At 42.2% G+C, this 27338-nt stretch overlaps 1 protein-coding gene across 4 annotated transcripts in view; it reads right to left on the bottom strand.

Annotated features, from left to right (window-relative positions):
* KDM6A (lysine demethylase 6A) overlaps window positions 1-27338 on the bottom strand; it is a 249491-nt gene that overhangs the window by 183920 nt on the left and 38233 nt on the right. For all 4 annotated transcript variants that reach the window (XM_073616273.1, XM_073616271.1, XM_073616272.1 and 1 more), the window contains exons 3-4: window positions 11125-11233; window positions 8606-8655 (exon numbers count right to left, since the gene is read on the bottom strand). In XM_073616273.1, coding sequence (XP_073472374.1) covers window positions 8606-8655; window positions 11125-11233 — 159 coding nt within the window. The remainder of the gene's footprint in view (window positions 1-8605; window positions 8656-11124; window positions 11234-27338) is intronic.

A 27338-nucleotide genomic window follows, 5' to 3' on the forward strand; every position in this document is an offset into this window, starting at 1 on the left:
AGAGCTCTGAGGAAAGCTGGTTGGAGTGGAGGGGAGGGGAGGGGGGACCACCCCCACCCCACAGCAACAGAGCTAAGGCTGACAGCCAGCCGGAGCTCCCTTCCCTGTCACCATTTTTCTCTTGGTGTCAAGAACACTTGTTAGAAGTGATTCATGCTGATAGAGGAACGAAGCAGCAGACAGAAATTACCCTTAGTGCTCTTAATGAGGACAAGTACTAACTATAAAAGGATGTACTTTGTGAGGTTTACAACCAATTTAAGGCGCCAACACAGAAGCACAGAAATGACTGATCTCATCACAACTGTGCTCATTGTTAGCAGCCAAAGGGAGCCTGAAGCAGCCTACAGGTCAAGTATACTATAATGCACATTTTTTTCAACACCTTATTGTTATAAAAAGAGGGAATGGGCACAAAATAACTAACTTCAGTATAGTTAAAAGGAAAAAAAATGCATAGCCTTATAATACTTTGCATAAAGTACTGCTGAAGTCAGTCACATTTTTATAATTATTTAAAAAAAAATTTTTTGATCACTTTTATTCCTATTACAAGGAATGTAAACATCCCGTGTAATAAGAATGGTGCACGACAGGTCCTCTTTATGGAGAGATATGGGGGTCTATAAGATTCTACATCTCTCCTCCAAGCTGGAAAGCATGAAATCAAAAAGAAAAGAAAAAAAAAAAGTTAATGACCCCATGCTTTCCAGGCGCGATCATGGCTCCGTTTACAATCGCGGCCCAGACGTGACGTCATAACGTGGTGCCCGAGCCTCCAACGGTCATAGAGATTGACTGGTGACCATCTGGTCAACAAAGATCTCTATGGTCGTCATCTGGCGGCGGCGGATTCTTTCTCCGGGTCCCCGATGGCACGGGAGAGCCCGGAGAAGTAGCGGAGGGAGGGGGTAAGAACAATCAAGTGGCGGAAGTGCCGCTATGATCGTTCTTACGGTGCACAGAATCGCTGTCACTAAAAGATGATAGCTGGATGATGCCTGTAGCTGCAGGCATCATATATCCCCACTGAAAGTCAAGGACGTCCTTGGACTGGAAGTGGTTAAATCAGTCTCTCTCAATCAAGGTTCCATTAGGGTTCCTAATGAGGTTTGCCGGGTCTGATTTAGCAGTAGGTAACTGATCTCCTAGCCACTCTACCCAACAATGGAAGGGGCAACTTCTACACTGACCACTAAAGTTAGGGGGCAGCAAAATGTGTACTGTCTGCATTTCTTTTCTATTATTCATTTAATTTCAAAATTACTACTAAAAATGTTGCACAGAGCAGGAGGGTGTGAAAACTTGTGTGCCCAGGATGTCAGTTATGCTAAATATACCACGTTATTTATTAATTGAATAAAACAGTCTAAAATTTAGTTTTCATGCCAGTGTTAATTTTGACATCAAATTTTGATTTAGTCTGTCAGTCTTGACTAAAATGCCATTTTAAATTTATTTTAGTCATCTGAATTATTTTAGTCGTATTTTAGTTGACTAAAATCTCCTACATGTTAGTTGACTAAAATCACCAGTACAGTTTAGTCAACTAAAATCATTTTAGTCGACTGAAATTTAATGGGTTTTGTTAAATTGTAATGCATTATCTAAGCATCTCTCTAGAATTTCCAAACTCATTATATACTCCTGGAGTAAAAATGTAAGGTTATTATTTAAGGCTTGAACATGCAATACAGACACAGATTTAGCGGTTGTGATATATAACCAGTTTTAATGTTGATGTCGTATTTCAATTTAGTTTTAGACATAGTCTTGACTAAAATGCCATTTTAGTTGACTAAAATAGCGTTAATTTAGTCAACGAAAACATTTTATGTCAACGAAATTAAAAAATACGTTCATCTTTCATAACACGTTACACTCATATTCGGGATGTAACATGTTATAAAAGGACTGTGAGCGCTGTGATAGTTCATAGATTCTTCCTGTCAAGAGTGTATTGGCTTGCTCAAACATTTTTTTTTCAAAAGATGAACTTATCCTTCAACGCAGTTTCATGCCAATATAGCACAAAACGTAGGTATGATTATTTTAAGAAGGGTTCCATGAGACTTGAAGACTTTTTCAAATGTTCCAGTAGGGTAAGCAGGTAGAGAAAGGCTGGTTTAAAAACACTAGTCCTAAATATCAGTCCTTTTAAGACCAAGCAATGCACTTATGCTTTTGCAACTGCTCTAAATCTATCCTACTCAGCACAACATCAGATACCTGAAACCTAAGAAAAAAAAAAAAAATCTAAATTTTTCAAGTACCTGAGAAAATATTGTAGTCTACCAACTAAATAGTGGGAAATTATCCCAAATAGGGAGACATTGCAAAAACAACCAATGGATCTATTTAATTATGGCAGATGTTAAGGTGATAAAATAAGAACTCCAGATTTAAATGTTGAAATGTTCTTTGCACTGTAAATAATCAACACTGGGAATAAGCATGATTGCCTTTTCAGAGGAAGAGCTCATGTAGCATTCAGAGTTATGCTATTTTACATAGACTTCAAAACATATTACAGAAAAATCAGACTTTGAAGTGTTCACACTCCATTTAACAATAGTAAATCAAACTAAATTCAACTCTAATCAGTAAATTCCTGGGGTATTAGGTACATTTACAAACACTGCACTGTTAAACTCATTAAAGCATATAATTAAAATGATTGCTTTAACTAGTTTCCTGCCAAACAGACCAGTAGCACAGACCAACAAAGCATTGAACACATTGACAACAGCATATAAATAGTGCTCTATGTACTCTGGCAAATGCTTTGCTATTATTTGGTGCTATGTAAATGAGCAAATAAAACCTTGATGGGTACCCTTAATATCTGTTTTGTGCCCTATTAAGGCCTCTCTCCATTATAAACATGCATGCTCTTAAGGGTCCATGCACAGAATTAAAATGCAAGAGCCTCAGGCAGACCTTAGAAAAAATGCTCATAGTGGATCGTATTGCTGAAGAGTTTAGGAGAGTTTTTCAAAGTGTTTTTTTTTTTTTTTTTGCCTGAAAACTCCTCTCAAAAAAAAATGCAGTTTTTGGCTTATAAACTCTCCTCTTGAAATATGCCTCTAAACTCCCTAATCTGTATGCACATGTAGGATAACATTGAGCTGCTTCCACAGGCAGGAGGAAAAAAAAACAACACAAAACTCTGGTTAAAGCAGCATATTTTTTAAGCCTAGTGTGCATATTGATGCTCACTTTTCATACTAGTTGATGTACATGTTCATGCATATTTATGCAAAGTACATGCTGGCATAATGACGAGACCCAACATGCTAAAAAATGTTCACCAACTAAAGAAAGTTTATTTGAAAAAAAAAAAGGGGGGGGGGGGGGGGGACAGTAAGGCCTCGTTTACAGTTTCGGGTGGATGAACAATTAGGAAAAACAAAAAAACAAAAAAAACAAAACACGTGGTTGAGCCATGTAATTATTGCTCCCCCCCCCCCTAAGCTGCAAAGGCAACAGACGGGTGTACAAATGTCACGTCAACAATGCTTTGCTGCCGTGCCAGGAAACGAACATGTTCAGAGTCTGGAGGAAAAATGGAGAGACACAGAATCCAAGTTGCATGAGGTCAAGTGTGAAGTTTCCACAGTCCGTGATGATTTGTGGACCCTTGTCATCTGCTGGTGTTGGTCCACTGTGTTTTATCAAGTCCAAAGTCAGTGCAGCCCTCTACCAGGAAATTCTAGAGCACTTCATGCTTCCCTCTGCTGACCAGCTTTATGGAGATGTTCATTTCATCTCAGGGAAAATTTATCCCTTAAAAAATTCTATGCATGTCTGCACACTGATCCATTGGGCTTCCACTTACTGTTTGCTGCATTTTGGGAAAAAAAATGCACAAAAGAAAAAAAAAAAAAAAAAAAAAAAAAAATGTACCTCCCAGTTTAAATGCATTTTTGAGTTACATGACCTATGAAAAACACACCACCGTTTTTGATGCCATTATCAGCACCTTTCTCTTATCGTCTGAATTCCGATAACACCATTTTCAGAAAGGTTTTAGCAGCTGAAATTTTGATGCACATCTATTTAATACTATATTGTTTCCTGAATATTTACTGAAATCCTTTAGTACAAAACAGTTTAACATTCACAGCCAAGTAAACACATGATAGCATTCTCTTCACAACAGATATAAACCAACCAAAAGTAAATGCATGTATACCCAAAAACAAATCTAATATATTGCCAGTTACTAGACATTAGATGTCTTGTCTGTATTTGTCTTTTTTACATCTGTTAATTCTGCAAATAACAGCCTTTGGTGACTAGGCTCACTCCTCCAATGTATCTATGGAGGGAAACACGGTTGCCACCCAGGCTGCACTTCGTACATGTCTTTTTTCATCACTATTACACAAGGAATGAGGAGTTTTTACAGATGAGACAACATTTTATTCTTCCATTTAATCTGGCAGGACAAGGAGACTGCATTTCTGGAAAGATGAACAGGTATGTTCTCTAACTGCTGAAAATGTACTTAAAGTGGAAGTCCGCCCATCACTGAAAAACTAAAAGCCAGCAGCTACACATACTGCAACCGCTGACTTTTAATAAGAGGACACTTACCTTTCCTGGAGTCCAGCGATGTCAACACCACAGCTGATGTTTCCATTAGCTGTCGGGTGCTGCCGCCTCCATTGCGAGTAAGGGAACCCGGCAGTGTAACCTTACAGCTTCACACCAGGAACCCTACTGCGCATGCACGAGGCTCTGCTCCTCTCTGCTACTGGCCCGGCGGCCGGGGAAGGAGGGAGCACCAGCGATGATGCAAAAACCCGCAGCTGAGGCTCCTGGAAGTAGGGACAGGTTATCTGTGAAAGAGGTATCCTGTCCTCCCCTCCCCCCGAAAGGTGTCAAATGTAGCACCTGGAGGGGGGGGGGTTACAACAAGCGGAAGATCCACTTTTGGGTGGAACTCTACTTTAATCTGAAAAAAAAAAATTAAAATAATGCAGCCACTGCTCCTAAGGACTGGTAAGCTGCAACATATTACATTTTAGTTCTTGGGGTTATTTATCCTTCAAGCAATCTGCATAATACACAGCTGAAATACAAATATGTGAACGGTTATCTGCAAAAGGATTTAAAAAAAAAAAAAAAAAAAAAAAAAAAACTACTGTCATGCCACGTTCGTGACGTATAAACCTTTTCGAAGGAAAACAACCAGAAGGATGACACTGCTTTCCCTGGGAAAAATACAATGATGCCACTTCCTTATCTGCAGAATGCTGATTTGACTATGAAGAAACTGCAATACACAGAAAATTCATCAACTCTGCTCTCCTCCAGCAGGTACAGCATGTTCCCTGTCAGCAGGTGCATACAGCAGAGCATGATCAGCTATCTCCTAGTGCTACCCCTTCTTCCCTCAGTCGGAGTGCAGCTATGCAGAGGAAGAACAGAAGGCAGCTACCAAACATTCAGATAATTGCTAGTTGTATGCAAATATAAAAATTACACCTCTGCCTGGAGTTGAATTTTAATATAATGCTCATCTTTTGACGAGGCAAATCCTGCTGCCCACCTTTTCCATCTATTGAGCCAAAAGTTTGTGTCTCAGAAGTCTTTCTTTTTAAACAGCTAGTATTGTGAAACGCTCGTAAACCGTGTTACTCGCAATCCGAGGTATTACTCAGTAAGGGATAAACTTACAAAATTGCCATTAGCTAGACATTATGACATTTAGTGTTCTGCTGTATTCTCTTTTCTTTCTCTTTGCCTTTTTGCTTTCTCTCTTCCTCTCTCCCCTCACTTTTCCCTTCCCCTCCCCTTTCTCGATTTTATTCCTATCTTTATACTCCTCCATCCTTTCCTTTCCCTCTTCCTTTCTATCGCTCTTTCCACTCTCCCTCTTCCCCTCTGCTCTCTTTTCTTTTCTCCCCTCTTCCCTATTCACTTCCTACTTTATAATTTTCTGTCCTTTGTTACACATAACTTTGTCACTTACACATCATTCCCCACACTTGATACTTTTATAGGTTGGAAATCCTCTCGCCTCTTTTTCCTCTCTATGAGGCCACATTCATCACTCACCCATTCCATCTCCCTACACTGATCCAGTCTGGGGGACCATCTGTGTTGGTGTTGCCGCCGGGACATGCCCCCTCAGCTTCGGACCCTGGCATACTGGCTGGTTGGACATGTGGGGCCGCGCTACCTCTGCGCATACATGCTGCAGGTCCATGTTTTTGGTGAGAAAATGGTACAAAGTCCTGTTCCATCACTACCCATTTGTCTTTCAATATCATTCATTACTGCTATCTCCCCAATTTATAGGTGGTCACTACAGTTATGCTCCTGATGAGTGGCTATAAGGCCCCGAAACGACGTAGAGCTTACAACTACCGTTATGTGTACACAATGATCCATCATATGCGTATGAACGTTCCTAATTTATTGTTAATGTTTGCAATAGAAACCCTTGTCGGAATGTATTTTCTTGATGACTACAAATTATCATTATAGAGCTATGTGCCAACATATATAGAGCTATGTGCCTAAATATGTAAATATATTAAATTTTGTATTATTTTAACAATAAATTACATTTTCATCCAATTTATACTTCTGCTTCCTTATGCCTCATTCAAAGTCCCGCACCTGTTCTCTCTCATTCTTCCATTATGTAAAAATGGGGCACACAGTGACACAAGTAAAATATATGATCATTGATGCAGTTCCCCTAAATAGATGGGGGGGGGGTAGTAATTGAGAATTGATCTTAAAAAGATTGGACTACAGTGGATAAATCGATTGGATACTTTACAACCCAGGGGCCTGAACTCTGACTTTGATTTATATTAATTTCTGTAGATCCCTATAAAATTGGTATTTGAAACACCTTTGGACGTAGATTAGAAATAAAATGCATTTTTTCCAAAGGTAAGATTTATTATTATTTATTTGTTGATTCATTTGTGTATATACTTATATCTTGATTATTAGGTTAAGGCCGGGTTCACACTTGTACGACAAATGCTCCGACATTGGGAGCTCATGTAGCATGACATATGCCAATCAATGTTTCCCTATGAGAGCCATCTTAACTGGCCTGACTTTGATCCCACTTCAGCCTATTGAATATCATTGAAGTCAGATCATCGTCTTAACTTACATGCGACTTGTGCTCCGAGGATCCTGAAAGGGAACTTAACGCCAAATTAAAAAAAACGGCATGGGGCTCCCCCTCCAAGAGCATACCAGGCTCTTTGGACTTGTATATATTGTAAGGGGAACCCCCACACCAAAAAAACAGCATAGATAGCGGACAGAGAACCTGGAGAGAGCTAGAAGACATCAGCGGAGGAGAACCGGCAGACAGTGATGGGAGTAAGTCACACATGTGCAAGTCATAAGCAAGTCTCAAGTCTTAACCTTCAAGTCACAAGCAAGTCCCAAGTTACTGTGGCGAAAAGCAAGCAAGTCAAGTCAAGTCCCTGCTAGAAGTCAAGCAAGTCAAGTCAAGTCATTTATTTTGGTCAAGTCACAAATTAAGTCAAAATACTGATCTACCCCGAAGCCGGGACTTGGGGGAGCTTTCTTTTGTGTCTTTTGCCTAGGCCAAGACACAGCACTTGTGGTGCCAAGTCATTGCAAGTCAAATAGCCCAAGTCAAAGTCAAGTCGCAAGTCATTAGTGACAAGTCAAAGTCAAGTCGAGTCATTTATTTAATTTTGTCAAGCAAGTCGCAAGTCCTCAAACAGGTGACTCGAGTCTGACTCGAGTCAAGTCATGTGACTCGAGTCCCCCACCTCTGCCGGCAGAGGAAGAAGACATTGCCAGAAGAGGGAGAAGAGCCGGAGAGGGGAGAAGAAATTGGAAGAGACGCCGGAGCTGCCTTGATATACTTTAAAACCTGTGTACTGTTTATTTTTTACACTTTTTTTTAGGTGAATGGGAAGGGGTACAATGTAACCCATTACTCATTCACATAGGGTGGGGGCCGGGATCTGGGGGGCCCCTTGTTAAAGGGAGCGCCCAGATTCCGATAAGCCCCTCGTCCACAGACCCCGACAACCACTGCCCAGGGTTGTCGGGAAGAGGCCCTTGTCCTCATCAACATGGGGAGAAGGTGCTTTGGGATGGGCCCCCCCCCACCTCAAAGCACCCACCCTCAGGCCTGGAATGGTTCAGGATGGGGGAGGGGCGCTTGCTCATCCCCACCCCCTTTCCTGACCTGCAGGGTACTGACATAAGACATAAGGATCTGGTATGGATTGGGGGGGGCTGGGACTCTATAGTTACATGGGCTGCTCAGATGTGATAGGGAGGAAATGCTCAGCATAAAAATTGAGCATGTGCAGTAGCTGCCAACACTGCTCTGCAAAATACCCAAATGCAGTGAGGACTTGGACAAAAGGGAGCAGGAAGAGCAGGATCAACTAGGTTTTGTAAAGAATACAGAAAATAAATCCCATAGGGACTGAGTATGAACAGCATGTAATACAGACTTAATTTATAGTTTTTAATGGTGTTGGTTTAATGACATTTGAACTGCAAGTCTGAACTTTGAATGGTCCCCTTTTTTAGACATTATAGCAATTTTCCAAAACAAGATATAAGTCCTACCCACCTTCCAGTAGTCAGATTGTAAACTGTAGTACCTCTGGTATGCAGATAATGCTGTATGGGGGAAAAAAAAAAAAAAAAAATTAACCAATGATCAAGTGATGGATTAATACAAATGCTAATTCAAATATCTAATTTACCCTCATAAAACACGGACTGCAAATATTACAGTTTCTCTTCAAATCTTTTCTGTATATAGAGGGTGTACTAACAGTACACCTCCTTTCCATACTCCACTTAGGGGCATATTAATGAAGCAGTGAATGCAACAGAAAAACTTTCACAGGCGTCTGTACATTAATTGCCTTACTTTAAAACACATGCTTCAGAATATTCACCTGCAGTAAATATCTGGTGAATGTCATGTACTGCTTCATAAATGTAATCCAAGCAAACTTTGATATCTGCTCAGATGTTAGAGCTGCACAATGACTAGATGGACAATACGTTGAAAAAAAAAAATCAATCATTTTCACATTACCATCTCCTTTTAAAAAGAAATTAAATTGTTTGCAAACATGGAAATACTTGTGAATGGGCACAAAAAGGTAAGAGAGATAAGATTTGAAAGTGCTATTGGATAGAGGTTGAAGACCAAATCTTATAATCAATCCTCTCAAAACAAGAATTTATTTTCTGAAATATGCTGGAGATTGGAGGTACCCAGAATACCCAAGTACTTTAAAATCCTTAGAGTTCTTGTATTGACTCCCTTGGCAGCTTTGCTTCAACCCTATCAACTAATCTTTACTTCTAGCCCATTACAATATTAGCGGGCCTTAGAAGAGCAAGGTAACAGACTGTCACAGCTCCCAAGCATTTAACCAGTGTTACTTTCGATTTAGTTTTGGTCATAGTCTTGACTAAAATGCCATTTTAGTTTTAGTGGTATTTTAGTCGTATTTTAGTCAACAGGCATCATACCGGTATAACTGCTCAAACTCGTGATATATGGGTATGTCGCTGGAGCTCAAGTGGTTAACTACTTGTCTACCACAGCTATTTTTCTGTTTTTGGATGTGTTAAAACACTTTAGAGCTAAAGCTTCATGTACACTACAGCTCCTAAACTTGAATTTAGGAGCTTCAACCTCCCTCAACCCCCCTTCTCCTGAACTCAGAAGAATCACATTTAGGGTAGGAACATTTTAACCACCGGCCACTGGAAAAAACAAACTGCAGAAAAATCACTGCGCGATCTTATTGCGTTTTCCTGAGGCCTGAAGCAAAAGTAGGCTGTGTGTACACAAAGCCTTAAAATTTGTTCAACCCCAAAAAGGTTTTCTGAACACAAAGACCCTGGAGAATAAAAAGGTGGCAGTTACAATTTGTCACACATTAGGGCATTTTTTTTTATAAAAAAAAATGCACCAAACGTAATTTTAGTCCACACAAACTCATAATATTTTTTTTTTTACTTAACAATAAAGGAGATTATGATGAGTAAATAGAAACCAAACATGTGAAGCCTTAAAATTGTGCATGCTCATGAAAGGATAACAAACTTTGGCATACACAATTGTCAATAGTCATCACTTTAAAAGCCTTAGGATCATTGCTCCCACTCAGACATTCGCAGTGGCATGTAAAGCCGGCCGGTTCAAATTTCAGCCAGTCCACCAAAGACTGGCTGAGATTTGAACCATGTTTGAGTAGGCTGATTGTACCCAAGTCGATCCATCGATTGACTTAGGTACAACCAGCATGTGGGATTTTTAATGTAATTATTGTCAGTGGCTATAGCCGCTAGCAATAACCTCTGTTCTCCCAGCAGGGATGGCTAACCCTGGGATAACAATATTCCCTCAAGGCAGAAGAGAGAAAGTGCAAAAAATTGGTCTGGCAACTGGAGTTAAAGGGTGGAGTGCAGAGACTGGAAGTGAAAGGGTTAAAGGTAGAAATGCTATGCCATCTCTAACAGCAGGATGTTGCATGAAATCAGGGGTTAGAGCATTGCATTTCATTTTTCAAAATGGATAACAATGGATAACATCTTAAAGGGGTTGTAAAGGTAAAAGTTTTTCACCTTAATGCATTCTATGTCATTACCTGACCCCTTGAAAGTCCCGTGCTCACCCCCGACATCTTCTTCGCCACTCAGCCTGGCCGTTCATTGGCTAGAGTGGATGGATTTAAAGCAGCGCAGCCATTGGCTCGCGCTGCTGTCAATCACATTCAATGACGTGGCGTGCTGGGGGGGGGGGGCCGAGTGATACAGTGAGTGGCTATGGCCGCCGGCTGTATCACGGGAACGGGGGGGGGGGGAGCCGAGACAGCCGCCGAGGGACCCCAGAAGACCAGGTTCGGGGCCACTCTGTGCAAGACGAGCTGCACAGTGGAGGCAAGTATAACATGTTTGTTATTTAAAATAAATAAATAACTTTAGTGATCCTTTAAGTCAATTATAACAATTCAAAAATGCTGTTATCGGAATGCTTCATAAGCTTATAATTTAATAATTATTTTAATTTAATAGCTTATAATTGTTTGAGAGATTCGACATAGAAAAATATTTTAGCCTTACCTTTTGGATAGTCTTCCAATAATAGGTTGAAATGGCCTAACTGACAGAAGAAATCAGACTCCACTTTTCCTTCAGATTTTAAGATAAGGGCCTCATAGCAACGAACAGCCTAAATGAAAGGAAAATCAAAAGGTTATCAACATGTATCTGAACTTCTTAAAAAATATCTATATAATTTATCGGAAATGCAATACTATGTAAAGCATATTTATCACAATTGATAGCCAATATATACCCTTAAATTGACTATACGGTCCCGATTAGTGTGGCAATTTATTTTTTCAGAGCAATAAATAAATCAAAACTAAAGTTATATAAAAGCATTTTTGGTCTGGATAGAGTAAGAAAGGGCCAGACCCTTTGTCAGGCATTTATTGATGAGCTAGGGGACACTGTGCCTGTTACAATTTTGCGAAGCATAAAGTACAAGCAATATGCAAAGTAAAACAACTGCTGATCTGGTCTTTAAAAGTTATAATTCAAACCATGCAAAAGAAAAAAAAAGGGCCATTTTTTCTGTGTCCTCCCTTGGTAGATTTCACCTCTTCCAAGTGTCCTGGCGACCAATGTCAACGAAAATGAAAAGGGAGCGGAAATCCAACATTTTAGCGGAGTTAAAGCAAGAGGTGAAGGTAAATACTTCAATGGGGATACATGTTCTGGTGACAACTCTCTAAGATGGGAATTGTAAAAACCAAGTAGAAATGAATCTCAATTTGTTCCATCATTAAAACATGTGAAGGGAATTCTCTCTAGCAGGACACAAGCAGTAAAACTATCTGGACAGGGGGTTTTGAGCATTCTCTACTATACTGAAAATTAAAAAAAAAAAAAAAAGCATGGCGTTATTGGCACTTTAAGCACATGCCTCACTTATATTGCTCAGTAAAGAATTAAAAAGGCGGTAGGTTAAACAAGATTCCTAAAAGCAGGTTACCTATACTGGCCATTTTCACCAACCAAGTTCAAGAGATTATTCCCAAGAAAATCAGCAAATGCAAGAGAATAGATACTGAGGTACCCTTCCCGATTCAACCAAACAGGAGAGCACTTTATATGTACTATAGAAAGATATTTACTATGCACAAAGTAGAAGACCATTTTTATATTGAAGTTCATTGAATGACACAGGATTCAAAGACAGTTGGTTACAGAGCAGCCTACGAGGAATTTGACTCTGCTATAATCCCTGCCTTTTCCAGCATAATTAGGTTTGTAACAAAAAGTGCAAAGAACAAGACCATAAATAGAGAGGGGTGTTGTCTGTGTTGGGTAGTCCAAAACAGCACAGCAAACAAAACCAACAAGAACAGAAAAACTGTTGACTGAAGGACCGTATGCCTAAACATCTCCACTTGGTACATCTTGAGAATGTTTTAACAGAAAAGCTCAAGAAGCAATTGACATATCTAGAAGAGTGCATTTTAAAACAGTATTAGGCTTAATTGTACACAGGACGTTTACAACCTCTCCTGAACGATCTAACTTGACAGATAGTAACCCACGTTTAAAACGTCCATTTTGCCACGTTTACATGCCGTGTTTGCATTTAGAAGCTTTTTTTTTTTTTTTTTCAAAATAGCCAAAAATGAAAAACGGCTGCAAACGAAACGTGGCTAAACGCGAGTTACCGCATTTAGGCCTCATGCACACGAGATGCTGTTAAACTCGCGTTCAGAGGCAGTTGGACACTTTTTTCAACTGCCTCTGAACCCATTCAATGTTATCCTATGCGTCCAAGTACACAGTCGTTTTTACCTTGTTTTTCCAGAAGCAAAAAAAAAAAAATGGGTTCAGACGCAAAAGTTTTCCACGTTTCAGACGCCAAGCGCGGCTAAACGCCGGTACCGCGTTTAGCCACGTTTGCGTTCATAAGCGTTTGGGGCCCCATATCTCCGGGCCACTTGGTGCTAGGAACCCCAAATTTGGTGTGCAAACACAGTGAAACTAGCACTACAACACAACCAAATGGGGTTCCTAGCACCAAGTGGCCCCGAGATATGGGGCCCCAAATTCAGGTCGGAAAATGTCATTCTCTGCTGCAGAAGTGCTTGACATATTGCGACCCGACTTTGGGGCCCCGTATCTCGGGGCCACTTGGTGCTAAGAACCCCAAATTTGGATATGTTGCAGTTCCACTGTGTTAGCACACCAAATTTGGGGTTCCTAGCACCGAGTGGCCCCGAGATACGGGGCCCCAAAGTCGGGTCGCAAAATGTCATTCTCTTCTCTGCAGACGCTTCTAGATGCAAATGAGGTAAAACACGGCTAAACGCGGCATGCAAACGCAGCAAAACGGGCATTTCTGAACGCCGGTTTCAGCTTTTAAAAACATGTTTTCAGCAGAGTTTGCACCGGCGTCTCGTGTGCATTAGGCATTATGCGTCTGAAACTTCGGTGTCTGAGCCCATTTTTTTGCCTTCAAAGAAATGCCTATAAACGCAACTGCCTAAAAATGACATAAAAAAACCAAGCTGTGTACATGTGCACATAAGACAACATTGGATGAGTTCAGGAGCAGTTGAAAAAAAGCATCCAACTGCCTCTGAACTTCCATTTACCAGCAGCAGTGTACATGAGGCCTAAGGCTTCATGTACACAGGACGTTTCTCAACCTCTCCTGAATGCTTGAACATCACAGCTAGTAATCCATGTTTAAAAACGTATGTTTAGCAGTGTTTACAAGCTGCATTTGCGTTCAGAAGCATTTACTAAAGATAACCTCAGGAGACCCTCCCAAATGATTAGAAAGCTCTAAAACAGGTATTAGGCCCCTTTCACACGGACGGATAGAATTGTGCTTTTAGCTGCGGATTTTCTAGTTTTCTACCGCAGCTAAAAGCACACAATGCTTTCATATGAACCCATTCACACACTGCGTTTAGCTGCGATTTAGTTACATGCGGTTTGGTGTGGATAGAAAAAATAGAATTGACTGCGTCCAGGAACAATTTAGCGCAGCTATCTGTACAAACTGCAGGTAATCGCAGTGTACTATTTCTCCTTCGGATAGCAGCAGCAACAAGGAAAGAAAAGCAACAGGAAGCACATCAGAAATGGCAAGAATGTTCTAAACGCAGCCGCATGTAAACGCACGTAAACAAAGGTAATCCCACTGTACAAATGCAGCTGATCGCAGTGCCTGGAGTCTTGAATTTCACAGAACATATTATATGCTTTTAACTGCAGCAGAACAACCGTCCGTGTGAAAGGCCCCTTAACTATTTCAGCCATTCTGTGAGAACAGTGTGAGTAGCAGCTGAGAAAGCAGTGTGCTTGTAGCTAGCTGTTATTTTCTGGTTGGTTTGTTAATATGGATCCCATGATGAGCATGTGTGAGGAAATGCTCCTGATATTGCTTTTGCTGAGGCTCCAAAGATGTAGAAAATTGCGTGAGAGGACCAGTTTGTCCCTACTTAACACATCCATTGATGGCTCAACGCATGTTCACAGGATACTTTCTAATATCTATGTTCAGCTGCGTGATTACCCAGAGAATTTTTTTTTATTTTACACACGTTGATTGCCACCTTTGACGTTCTCTTGGAAAAGGTTGGACCCCGTCTAGTTCACATGGATAACAACATGAGGAAAAGCGTGCCACCAGAGGAACGTCTGTTGGTGATTCAAATTCAGTGCCAAGTAACACAAGTCGTGTATAGTACAATTGGCTGATAAGGGGAATATCACATGGAATATCAAGCTTGCAGGCAGTGATAATTGAGTTTTTGGTGTGTTTTTAGCATTTTTCCAGGCTCAAAAGTAATGAATAAAATGTTTCCCTTTTAAAAACTTCTAGATGAAAAAACGCGCCTAAACACGGGTAGCCGCAGTTAGCCGCTTGAAATGCCTCTAAACACAGCTTCTGAACGCATTTTTTTGGGTTACAAAAAAGCCTCTAAACTCAACTGCCTAGAAACGACTATAAACGACCCTGTGTACATATACTGATAAGATAACAGAGGAGAGTTCAGGAGCAGTTGAAAAAAAATGCCCAACTGCTCCTAAACGTCCGTTTACCAGCGGCAGTGTACATGAGGCCTAAAAAGAAAACAAATGCAGCCACCACATTTTTAAGGTTTGATAAGATACGACATATAACACTTTTGTTTCTGGGTTTAAGGGCTCATGCACACTGCAGCTCAAAAACCAAAAAAAAAAAAAAAAAGCTGCTTTTACAGGTATTTGAGCTTTTATTTCTCTGCCTAGCTTGAAGAAGCTTGTGCTCTTTTGCGTGTTTTTATTGAGCTTCTTAATGCTTTTTTGAGCACAAGCATTTTTTCTCACAAACTCTCCCTCGGCTCATTTCATCCTCCTTTTTTTCTTTTAATTTGTTTTATACATTTTCATACTTTGAGCTTTTTCATGCCTTTTTGCGTGTTTTCAGGCACTTGGGTGTCTCTTCTGCTCAAAAGCTCTTCTCAAAAACCCGAGTTTGGTTGGGGTTTTTATCTGCATGTAAGAGCATATGCCTGTAAACTCCTGAAAAAGCCATAGTGTGCATGGACACATTGGCTAACATGGAGGGGAGTTTCCAGGCAGAAAAAAAAGCTCAAAAGCCCGTAGGAGCCGCTGCTTTGAGATGCAGCGTGCATCCATCCTTAGGCTTAATGTACACGGGATGTTTTTAGAACTTCTCCTGAACGATTTAACTTGACAGATAGTAACACACGTTTAAAACGTCAGTTTTGCGGCTAAACGCGAGTTTTTAGATTTTTATGCTTTCCAAAAAAGGCCTCTATACTCCTAAACTGCTTAGAAACGACTAGAAACGACTCTGTGTATATGTACTGATAAGATAACAGAGGAGAGTTCAGGGGCAGTTGAAAAAAATGCCCAACTGCTCCTAAATGTCCATTTAGCAGCAGCAGTGTACATGAGGCCTAAGGCCCCTTTCACACGAGGCGGGCTCCGTTTCTACGGAGCCCGCCTCTGTCCGCCGGCTCAGCGGGAGATCTGTCCGTTGATCTCCGCTGAGCCGGCGGATGACAGGTCCCTCTCTGCTCACTGAGCGGGGAGGGGCTTGTCAGGCGCCGCTGCCGCCTATGGAGGGATCGGACGAAAACGGACAGCGTGTCCGTTTTCGTCAGATCTCACCCGATCCGATCCGCCAGCGACGGATCTGGACGTAGAGCCATACGTCTGCTTTTAGCGGATCGGACGGGGTCGGATGTCAGCGGACATGTCTCCGCTGACATCCGACGCTCCATAGGCTAACATGGATCGCCCGTTCAGGTCCGCCGTCAAAACTGACAGGCGGACCTGAACGGTCCGATCGTGTGAAAGGGGCCTAAGGCTTTTTTTCTTTACTTCACTTGGTGATCCAGCCAGTAACACGTGCCCTAGGGTGTCTGCATTCTGGATGAAGTAGTAAGGCAGACACCCTTGGACAGCAGCATTGTCAGTCTGGGATGAAATGTTAAATTTCATGGGTTTACTTCCTCTTTGTTTCCCAGCAAAGGTAAAGCATAATGGGCTACTATGCATTGCATAGTAGCCCATTATGTGTCACTTACCTGACACAGAAGCCTGCGATGTCACCGCTGTCCATCTTCTTTCGGGGTATCGTGGCTCCGGCGCTGTGATTGGCCGGAGCCGCGATGACGTCACTCCCGCACATGCATGCGGGAGCCGCCACTAACGGCATATCGCCGTTAGCAGCTGCATGCTCAGTGCGCCGCTGTCTACGGCGCATGCCGTAAATCAAATTCCATATATGTAGGGCCAAAACAACTAATGAAAATGGTAGTGAACTATTTTCATAATCGATTAGTTGGCCTGCATACAGAATGCATTACTTGTTTACATATCAAGAAATACAGTGCAGCAAACATACAGCTCAGTACACTGTCCATACATGTCAGTAATTGCCTAAGAACTTGTGAATGGAGCAATGTCTCATGGGCCATGTAGTCCTGGGCAGGAAGTGAGTGGTTCTAAAGGCAGTAGTATTTTACTTTGCTATTGGGGCACTCCATACTATACTTTGCAGGTTGCTATAGGGGCACTCTGAAGGTAGGAGGAGCTAGGAGCCCAGAAGAGGCGGATCAAGGCTGCTTTGTGCAAAACCATTACATAGAGCAGGCATGACATGTTTGTTGCTTTTTTAAAAAAGCCGGGGGCTGATAGACTGGAGGCAATACAAGGCATTACAATTACATTTAAAGTAAACTTTAACCAGCTGTTAAGATCGGGGTGATTAGTGGTGCATGTGTTTTCAAGAAGGTTCGCCAGTCCAGACTGCATTTTTAGGGGCACGGCAGCCCACTTTTATTTAAAGGAACAGAAAAGTCTCACAAAAGACAGCAATGAACTCTGCTCATTGTGGCCCACGACTGGTTTCCAAGTCGCTAAAGTGGCCCTCATTCCTCGAAAAGGTTGGGCAACCCTGCTCTAAACCATCTATCCTATGTAAAGGTGCCATAGCTGCTGTTTAACCCACACACGCGCAGCTGCTTACTCTCGTTAAACATTTTTAACAATTCTAACAAAATTAAAGAGGAAATCCAAATGAGATGATTCTTGGATTTCTGATGGAACGGGGAAGAGACAGAACCCCAGTTGGGTTTTTATTGCAGTTGCTATTGGTGAGACATCCTTACTTGCTGTTATAAACTCCAATGAAGAAACAAAAAGGGGACTTTCTGCATGAGGAATCAAAAAAAGCTTGTCTTGATTGCTCATGCAGATACTACTGGTAGGGGTGCAACGGATCAAAAAACTCACGGTTCGGATCATTTTCGGATCAACAAAAAAAAATCTCCCCCACTGTAATATCCACAATCTCCCCCACTGTAATAATATATTTGCAGGGTATTGGCAGGGTATGGCAGAGTATTGGCAGGGCATTGCAGAGTATTCTCAGGGGGGAGAGAGGAACCGGCGTCATGACATGACGCCGGTTTGTTACAAGTGATCGCTCCATCATTTGACGGAGCGATTACGTGGTAAACGGCCGCCGGGTGTACCAAAATGGCCGCCGCTCCAGAGCTAGGCCGAAGCCGCGGCCTTTTCTATGGCCGAGGCCACAGAGCGCTGATTGATCCGTACGGATCAATGACGATCCGTTGCACCCCTAACTACTGGCCAGTAACTCCAGCAATTACACAGATTCACACAGGAAAGCTCTATTGAGTCCAATTCAAGGTTCTTCTTTCAACTAAAGCCCTGTTAATTTAGCACAAATTATTAAATGCATTTGGACTCTCTGGTTACTTGTGGTTGTGTCACCATGACATGAAATGAGGGAAATCTCATCTGAAGTTGAAGACTTTAAAGGGGCACAGGTCCTTTTCACCATCAGTTTTTAGTATCTTTGGAAAGTGCAGCTAGGTTCAATATAGCAAGTTGCTGGAAGATAGAACTACAATAGGTGGTGCTACAAAGCACCTTGGCCTGCCTGGTGATTAGTTATACAATAAACCTATGAAAATTTCATATTTTTCTATATATACACACACACACACACACACACACCAGATCCTGTCAGTTTTATGATGAGAGCAGTTTTTAATATGTGGTTTTATTATCCAAACCCCAAATTTCCTTGCTAAACTTTCCCAGTCAAGACATAGAAATCAACCCTTGGAAGAAAGTTTAAAGTGGAGCTTTAGTAAGACATTTAAGTCCTTATAGATCACTTCAGGCTGGCCCCTTTTGCAGGTATAGCTGTAAAACATTAAAAATAAGTGCCTACACGGTTTAAAATCCAGTCTCACCCTGTTCTGTACATGCTCAGTTGCCTCTATTCTCAGCACTGTACCTAAAATCAGAGCAACTGGAGCCAATCTGTCAACAGCATTAAAGGATAAAGTTAAGCTTTCATCACATGGTATATGCGTATTCAGGGTATGTTACTAAATCATTGGTCCTAGCACCCCCAAGCCCCCATTGTGACAGGCGGTGGGGGATTTGCTCCCCGCACTCACTGTTGCAATCTGAAAACAGCACGACTGTATGGGGCTCTGCCCACATGGCCATGTCATTCGTTCACAGGTTTCAGTGAATGAGAGAAATACAACTACCATCAACCATTGTGGTCGACAACTTAGTTCTTCATGAACTACAAGGTAATTGGTGAGCGCTCTAGTAGTTCATTAAGTCTCCCTGCAATTCAGTAACTGCCTGCACGATGTACAGGCAGACAGCTACACTGACAGTCTGCACACGTGATCTGTTGATCGAGGGTGCAATGCTTTCCGAGATAGAGATAGCGCGCGCGCGTGTGTATATATATATATATATATATATATATATATATATATATATATATATATATATATATATATACACACATACATACATACACACACACATAAATAATAAATATTTTATAATAAAAAAAACTCAATTCATGATTCGAATCAGATTTTTTAAATTATATTAAAGTGCATCAACAAACAAAATTGCAAAGGCAAACCCTTTCTCTAACCGAAAAGTCAGTGTGAAGTTATCGGAGACTGCGGATATACTGCATGACAGTTATCGGAGACTGCGGATATACTGCATGACAGTTATGGGAGACTACGGATATACTGCATGACAGTTATCGGAGACTACGGATATACTGCATGACAGTTATCGGAGACTGCGGATATACTGCATGACAGTTATCGGAGACTGCGGATATACTGCATGACAGTTATCGGAGACTGCGGATATACTGCATGACAGTTATCGGAGACTGCGGATATACTGCATGACAGTTATCGGAGACCGCGGATATACTGCATGACAGTTATCGGAGACCGCGGATATACTGCATGACAGTTATCGGAGACCGCGGATATACTGCATGACGGTTATCAGAGACTGCAGATATACTGCATCAGAATACCTGTGAATTGGGGCCCCGATGACAGCTTTGCAGAGTGCACAGAGGACACGAGGCTGTATTCTCGCACTAGCTAGCAGAGAGGGGGCGGGGCCAGGAGCTCCACTCGGAACAGAGCGGCTGTACTGTAGTAAGCAGTGATCGGAGTGGGTGCGTCAGTGGAGCTTCTGGCCCCGCCCCCAGACCTCTGTATTCCCCAGCCAGTAGAGGGGGCGGGGCTGGGAGCTCCACTGACGCGCCCACTCCGATCACTGCTCTAACTACAGCCGTTCTTTTCTGAGCATACAGGCTACATGGGGAGGAGTCAGCATGTCAGTGGAGCTCCCGGCCCCCGCCCCCTCACTGCTGGCTACATAGGGAATACAGCCTCCCGTGTCCTCTGTAAATCCGAAACTCTGAAGGGGGGGGGGGGATCGATTTGAGCTCACAACTCGATTCACGATTAAAATCGATTTTTACCCCAGCCCTAATATATACACACACACACTTTTTTTTACCTACAAAGAAATTCTATTTTCTGAAAAGGTCAACTGTTACTGAAGGGGGAACAAAGCAACAGAAATGACACTGTGCTGAGTAAGGATGAGCTCCAGCGTGTTCGCACACCCCAAGTGCAGAGCCCGCCAGGAAGTTGGCGCTTCCCGACATTTCCCGATCTCTGCAGCCGCGCATCAGGACAATGTCTCACTGCCTGTGATTAGCGACTTCCTGGCGGGCTCTGCACTTGGGCTGTGGGAACACGCCGGAGCTTATCCTTAGTACTGAGGAAACAGTTTAGGTAAGGAGAAAAAAAACAAAACAAAAACTTTAAACTTACAAATATATTTTCTCATCTTCCCTAAACTGTAAACAGAAGTGACTGCTCAGGGCTTCAACAAAATGGCAGCCTCCAACAAGAGGAAACCGAAGCAATGCTGAAGGTAATTGAGAGCACACACATGATTATTAATGTGGAATGTATGTTCTTTTGTTAACCACTTCCCGCCCAGCCTATAGCAAAATGACGGCCGGACGTTGGTTGCATCATCCTGACTGGGCGTCCTATGACGTCCAGCAGGATAAAAGCCGCCGCGCATCGCGGCGATCGGTGGTGCGGTGTGTCATTCTGACACACCGCTACACCAATCTCGGCAAAGAGCCTCTGACGGAGGCTCTTTACTACGTGATCAGCCGTGTCCAATCACGGCTGATCACGATGTAAACAGGAAGAGCCGTTTATCAGCTTTTCCTCACTCGCATCTGACAGAAGCGAGTAGAGGAGAGCAGATTGGCAGCTCTCTTGACAGAGGGGGTCCTGTGCTGATTGTTGATCAGCGCTGCTCCCCCTCGCATCCCGCCCAGGACCACCATCATGCCACCCTGGACCACCAGGATGGCCATCCACACTGGACCACCAGGTATGCCCCCCCAGACCACCAGGGAAATGCAAATCTGTGCCAAGGTAGCTTCTAATCAGTGCCCACTCACAATGCCTACCAATGCCAGTGCCGCGTATCAGTGCCCACTCACAATGCCTACCAATGCCAGTGCCGCGTATCAGTGCCCACTCACAATGCCTACCAATGCCAGTGCCGCGTAGCGGTGCCCACTCACAATGCCTACCAATGCCAGTGCCGCGTAGCGGTGCCCACTCACAATGCCTACCAATGCCAGTGCCACGTAGCAGTGCCCACTCACAATGCCTACCAATGCCAGTGCAGCGTAGCAGTGCCCACTCACAATGCCTACCAATGCCAGTGCCGCGTAGCAGTGCCCACTCAATGCCTACCAAGGCCAGTGCCGCGTAGCAGTGCCCACTCACAATGCCTACCAATGCCAGTGCCGCGTATCAGTGCCCACTCACAATGCCTACCAATGCCAGTGCCGCGTATCAGTGCCCACTCACAATGCCTACCAATGCCAGTGCCGCGTATCAGTGCCCACTCACATTGCCTACCAATGCCAGTGCCGCGTAGCAGTGCCCACTCACAATGCCTACCAATGCCAGTGCCGCGTAGCAGTGCCCACTCACAATGCCTACCAATGCCAGTGCCACGTAGCAGTGCCCACTCACAATGCCTACCAATGCCAGTGCCGCGTAGCAGTGCCCACTCACAATGCCTACCAATGCCAGTGCCGCGTAGCAGTGCCCACTCAATGCCTACCAATGCCAGTGCCACGTAGCAGTGCCCACTCAATGCCTACCAATGCCAGTGCCGTGTAGCAGTGCCCACTCACAATGCCTACCAATGCCAGTGCCGCCCAGCAGTGCCGCCCAGCAGTACCCATCTTTGCAGACTCAGTGCCCAGTGTCGCCTATTAGTGCCCACCAGTGGCACCCATGAGTGCCCATCAGTGCCGCCTATCAATGCCCATCAGTGCTGCATATCAGTGCCACCCATCAGTGCCTCCTACCAGTGCCCGCTTATTGGTGCCACCTCATCGGTACCGCCTTATCAGTGCCCATCAGTGAAGGAGAAAACTTACTTATTTACAAAATTTTATAACAGAAACAAACGCAAAACTTATTTTTTTCAAAAATTTTCGGTCTTTTGTTTAGCAAAAAATAAAAACCGCAGAGATGATCAAATACCACCAAAAAGAAAGCTCTATTTGTGGGAACAAAATGATAAAAATTCTGTTTGGGTACAGTGTAGCATGACTGCGCAATTGTTATTTAAACAGTGACAGCGCAGAAAGCTGAAAATTGGTTTGGGCAGGAAGGGGGGTAAGTGCCTGGTATTGAAGTGGTTAACCGGTTCAATACAGGGCATTTTCAACCCCTTCCTTCCCTGGCCAATTTTTAGTTTTCAGTGCTGTCGCACTTTAAACGACAATTGCGTGGTCGTGGGACGTTGTACCCAAAAAAAAATTGACGTCCTTTTTTCCCCACAAATAGAGCTTTCTTTTGGTGGTATTTGATCGCCTCTGCGTTTTTTATTTTTTTGCGCTATAAACAAAAGAAGAGCGACAATTTTGAAAAAAAACACAATAATTTTTACTTTTTGCTACAATAAATATCCCAATTTTTTTTTTTTAAAAAACTAATTTTTTCCTCAGTTTCGGCCGATACGTATTCTTCTACATATTTTTGGTAAAAAAAAAAAAAAAAAAAAAAAAAAAATCGCAATAAGCGTATATTGATTGGTTTGCGCAAAAGTTATAGCGTCTACAAAATACGGGATAGATTTTTGGCATTTAAAAAAATATATATTTATTTTTTTAGCGGCGATCGCGATTTTTTTTCGTGACTGCGACATTATGGCGGACACATCGGACACTTTTGACACATTTTTGGGACCATTCACATTTATACAGCGATCAATGCTATAAAATTGCATTGAATACTGTGTAAATGTGACAGGCAGTGAAGGGGTTAATCACTAGGGGGCGGGGAGGGGTTAATATGTTTCCTAGGGAATGCTTCTAACTGTAGGGGGAGGGGACGTACAAGGGGAGGGGACGTACAAGGGGAGGAGACCGATCAGTGTTCCTCCGTTCTGGGAACACAGATCGCTCTCCTCTCACCTGACAGGCTGTGGATCTGTGTTTATACACACAGATCCACGGTCCGGCCCGGTTAACGGGCAATCGCGTGTGCCCGGCTGACATCGCGGCTGCCGGGCACACGCACCGGGTCCCGAGCAACGCGGCCGGGAATCCCAGGACGTCATATGATGTCCACCCAGGATGGGAGATCCCATCCCAGGACGTCATATGTCTATGGCTGGGTAGGGAGGTGGTTCAATAAGTGTCATCAAACTGTTATGGGTAAAGTTCCGCTTTAACCCCTTTTCCACGCCAAAGGTTTTACACGGTGTTCCAATTTAAATTCTCTACTTACACTTTGTTTAGCCTGAAAATTTCTGACCAAGAGTAGCAGCAGATGACAGAAGCAAAACAGGCTGAAGACAGAGGTGGAAAAGTAAATGAGAGAGGAGGAGTAGTACAAAAAGAACATGGAAGAGCAGTGCAAGGAGAACAGAAAAAAAGAGGGAAGAGGACAGAAAGAATAGAGAAGAGATGGCAAAGTACAGAGACATTTTAAAGACCATAGATGAGATGGAAGGGCCAAAAGAGGAGGGGAGAATATTACAGATTTAACGAGGAAAGCAAAGAAAACAGACTCTGATAGGTTAGGAAGAAGTAGAAGCCAGGGATGGAAAGGTGGGCTTAGGAGTGGGATCAATCGCTCAAAACGCCAGAATGTTGATCAGGAGTTGGATTCCTCCAGCAATCAAATCCTCTGAACCAACAATTAGGCTTTGAAATACAAGATGGGGTAAACGCCCCCTTTTAATTTGGGAACTGAGGTTGAAATAGAACCCCTGTAATCATTTGCCGTAGGTATTGAAAATTTTAAAAACACATACTTACGGCAATGGATGTTTTTGACTTTATAAAAAGGGAGGAACATTTACTTAGATGACTGTTTAAACAGAATCATAATAATGGAGATTTAGAAAGAGGTTTTAAACAACTCCAACATGACATGGTTATACAGATCAGACTATGGTGGGACATTGCATCATTGGAGATGTATATTGGGAAAAATCTCACACCTAGGAGACTCAGATGGGAGGTAAGTGCCATTGATGGCGTGGAAGACTTTAATCTATTGAATAAATGGTACCAATTTTTCAAATCATGCGAAAAATAGCTAATCGTGATTAGAAGGTGAAAAACAAAAAATACATTATTGGAATCTAAGATATCTGAGCTGAGAAAAACCATGGTACCATTCAAAGAATCCAATGAGTATCAAGGAAAAGCACAAAACCTCCAAACGTATTTATCGAAATATGATGGAGAAATAAAACAGAAAACATACCAAAGGGACCTAAAGGATTTTAATGATCAAAAAGTTTATAAGTGGCAAGAAGAATTAATTCCCCCAATGTCTAAATAATCCTCAGTAGAGAGGGAAATTGAGATACAAGAAATTGTAGCCCATATGACAACCAACCATAATTATAACCCCAAAACTATAAAACAAAAAAACACACACACACCAAACCACAAAATAAGCCAAACTCAACCAACCGAATAACCACCCACATACCCCTCAGTACCCACACAAAATAGGTTTGCTCCATTGGCAAAGAGAACACCAGAGTACCATCAATATTATAGGAACCAAAATCCCCCCAGACCACCTAGGGGCCGATTACTGGGGACATTTTAGAGGAAGACCAGCACCATATCAACTCCAATACCAGCAAGAGGGGGAATGGAGGGGCTGGAAGGAGCCCTACAGGTTTCCACCTCCACCACCACAGCATTACTAAAGAGACCATTCAGGAGGGGAGCTAGGGGAGGAAGGGAAAAGAAAGAGAAAGACAATGAAACTTAGGGCTATTCAATTTAGCAGGGGTACAATTTTCAGAAGAAGAAATGGAAGTTTTAGCACAAGGACTCAAGTTTGCACCAGACAAAAATCTGGACAAATTTGAAAGCTATGTAGTCATTGAAAAATATGTAAGGAAACTAAACATACAAAAACATTCTTGTGGACAGCCGCTCAGTTCCTCATTAGATACAGGTGCAGAATAACATGCACACAGTGGGCTTAAAAATAATTCAGTTACATTAACTAAAGATAGCTACAACAAAGAGGTGCTTCGACTAAGTGGTGATAAAACTACTTACAGAAAAGTGATCCCGCGCATAACCTTAAAACTGAACGAATTGGGTTAAAAAAGGGAACCAAAGCCAAAATTCTGGATAAATAAAAAAAAAAAAAAAAAAAAAAAAAGCTAAATACCTCATTCCACATGCTCCTATACTTCCTGTTCTTTATATTGTTCCAAAGGTCCATAAATCTAAGGAGAACCCCCCCAGGACGGAACCATCATTAGCAGGATTGGTTCCCTGTTTTCAAAAGTTTGAGTGTATCTAGACATATTTCTCCAGCCTTTGGTAAATCCTACCTTAAAGACAGCAGAGAAATTATCAAACTTCTTTCCAAATTAGAGATTAATGACACCACGTTTCTTGTTACAGTGGACGTGGAGTCCCTGTATACAAATATAAAACAAAAGGATGGGTTCTCATCTGTAAAATGGGCTTTGAAAAATCAATCCCAGTTAAAACAAATACAAATTAAACACATATTGGAAGGGCTACAACTGGCCATGGAGAACTTTTAGTTCCAGGGGGTCCACTATAACCAGATCAAGTGAGTCGCAATGGGGGCTCGTTATGCCCCTAGTGTGGCTAACCTAGTGCTCAAAAATGGGAACAGGAAAGTATATACAGACAGAAATGGCAAGGCCTCATATTCTATAAAAGGTACATTGATGACATTGTATTCCCGTGGGAAGGTTCCCAAGCCAGTTTGGAATCATTCATAGGGATAATGAATGCCAACAGATATGGTCTAAAATTTTCGGCCACATGGGCAAGGTGACCATAAACTACCTTGATTTAGTATTGAGGAAACACACAATAAAATCACCAATACATTTTTTAAGGATACTGACAGAAATGGTATGTGCCCATACAAAGTTGTCATCATCCTAAATGGCTCACAGCCATCTATAAAGGTCAGTACATGCGGATCAGGAGGAACTGTGACAGCTTAGATTTCAAAGCCTAATCAGCTATCCTCACCAATAGATTTTTGGAAAAAGGCTATTCACCTAGGGCACTAAACAAATGCCAGACACAGGTCCCCTCTATGGATAGGGAAACTTAACTAAAAATAAAGTCTCCTTTAAAGCTGACCTAGCATTACAGGCTTTAATAGACAATATAAAGAGGTTGAAAAAATATTTAAAAAGCATTGGCCCATCCTTATGAAAGATATTTATATACACCAAACCCGATATACAAAAAAGTGTAGCACTATAAACCCCAAAAAATAAGTAAATAAAATAATATATAGTGTAGATTAAACTGATATCACAAACTTATGATGTTTAGAGTACAAAGTGAAACAAAGTGATATGCTGTGAACTAAAACCATTACTTTGTGTACCAAAAATATTAATACGTTTAAAAATGATTGGTAAAGAACAAAGATAAAGTCCAAAAGGAGGCCCAATGGGATTAACACCATTAAGAGTTCTTTATCAAAAAAGTCCACAAATGTTGATTGTAGAAATGAAAAAGTGAAGAGAAACCGCCACCAGGGGTCTATGGAGGCTTACTAGAGGCAGAGGACCAAAGTCCACCCAAACATTACAATAAAAGGGATTAACTGGATCAGGCAGGTAAGTAGAAGTGTAAAAACACCAAAGGTGAGCAAAAGGACTGTTGGTGATTCAGAAACCGTCACCGAAGGCATCAAGAGGCTTACCAGAACTGACTTGAGAGGACATACGTCATACAAGTCAAAAAGGCTTAGTGACCAACAGGTCTGGATAATATGTCTCTTCAGATGTCTTCAATAGTTTGCAAA

The sequence above is a fragment of the Aquarana catesbeiana genome, linkage group LG02 (genome assembly GCF_042186555.1).
Source record: "Aquarana catesbeiana isolate 2022-GZ linkage group LG02, ASM4218655v1, whole genome shotgun sequence".
Taxonomy (NCBI): Eukaryota; Metazoa; Chordata; class Amphibia; order Anura; family Ranidae; genus Aquarana; species Aquarana catesbeiana.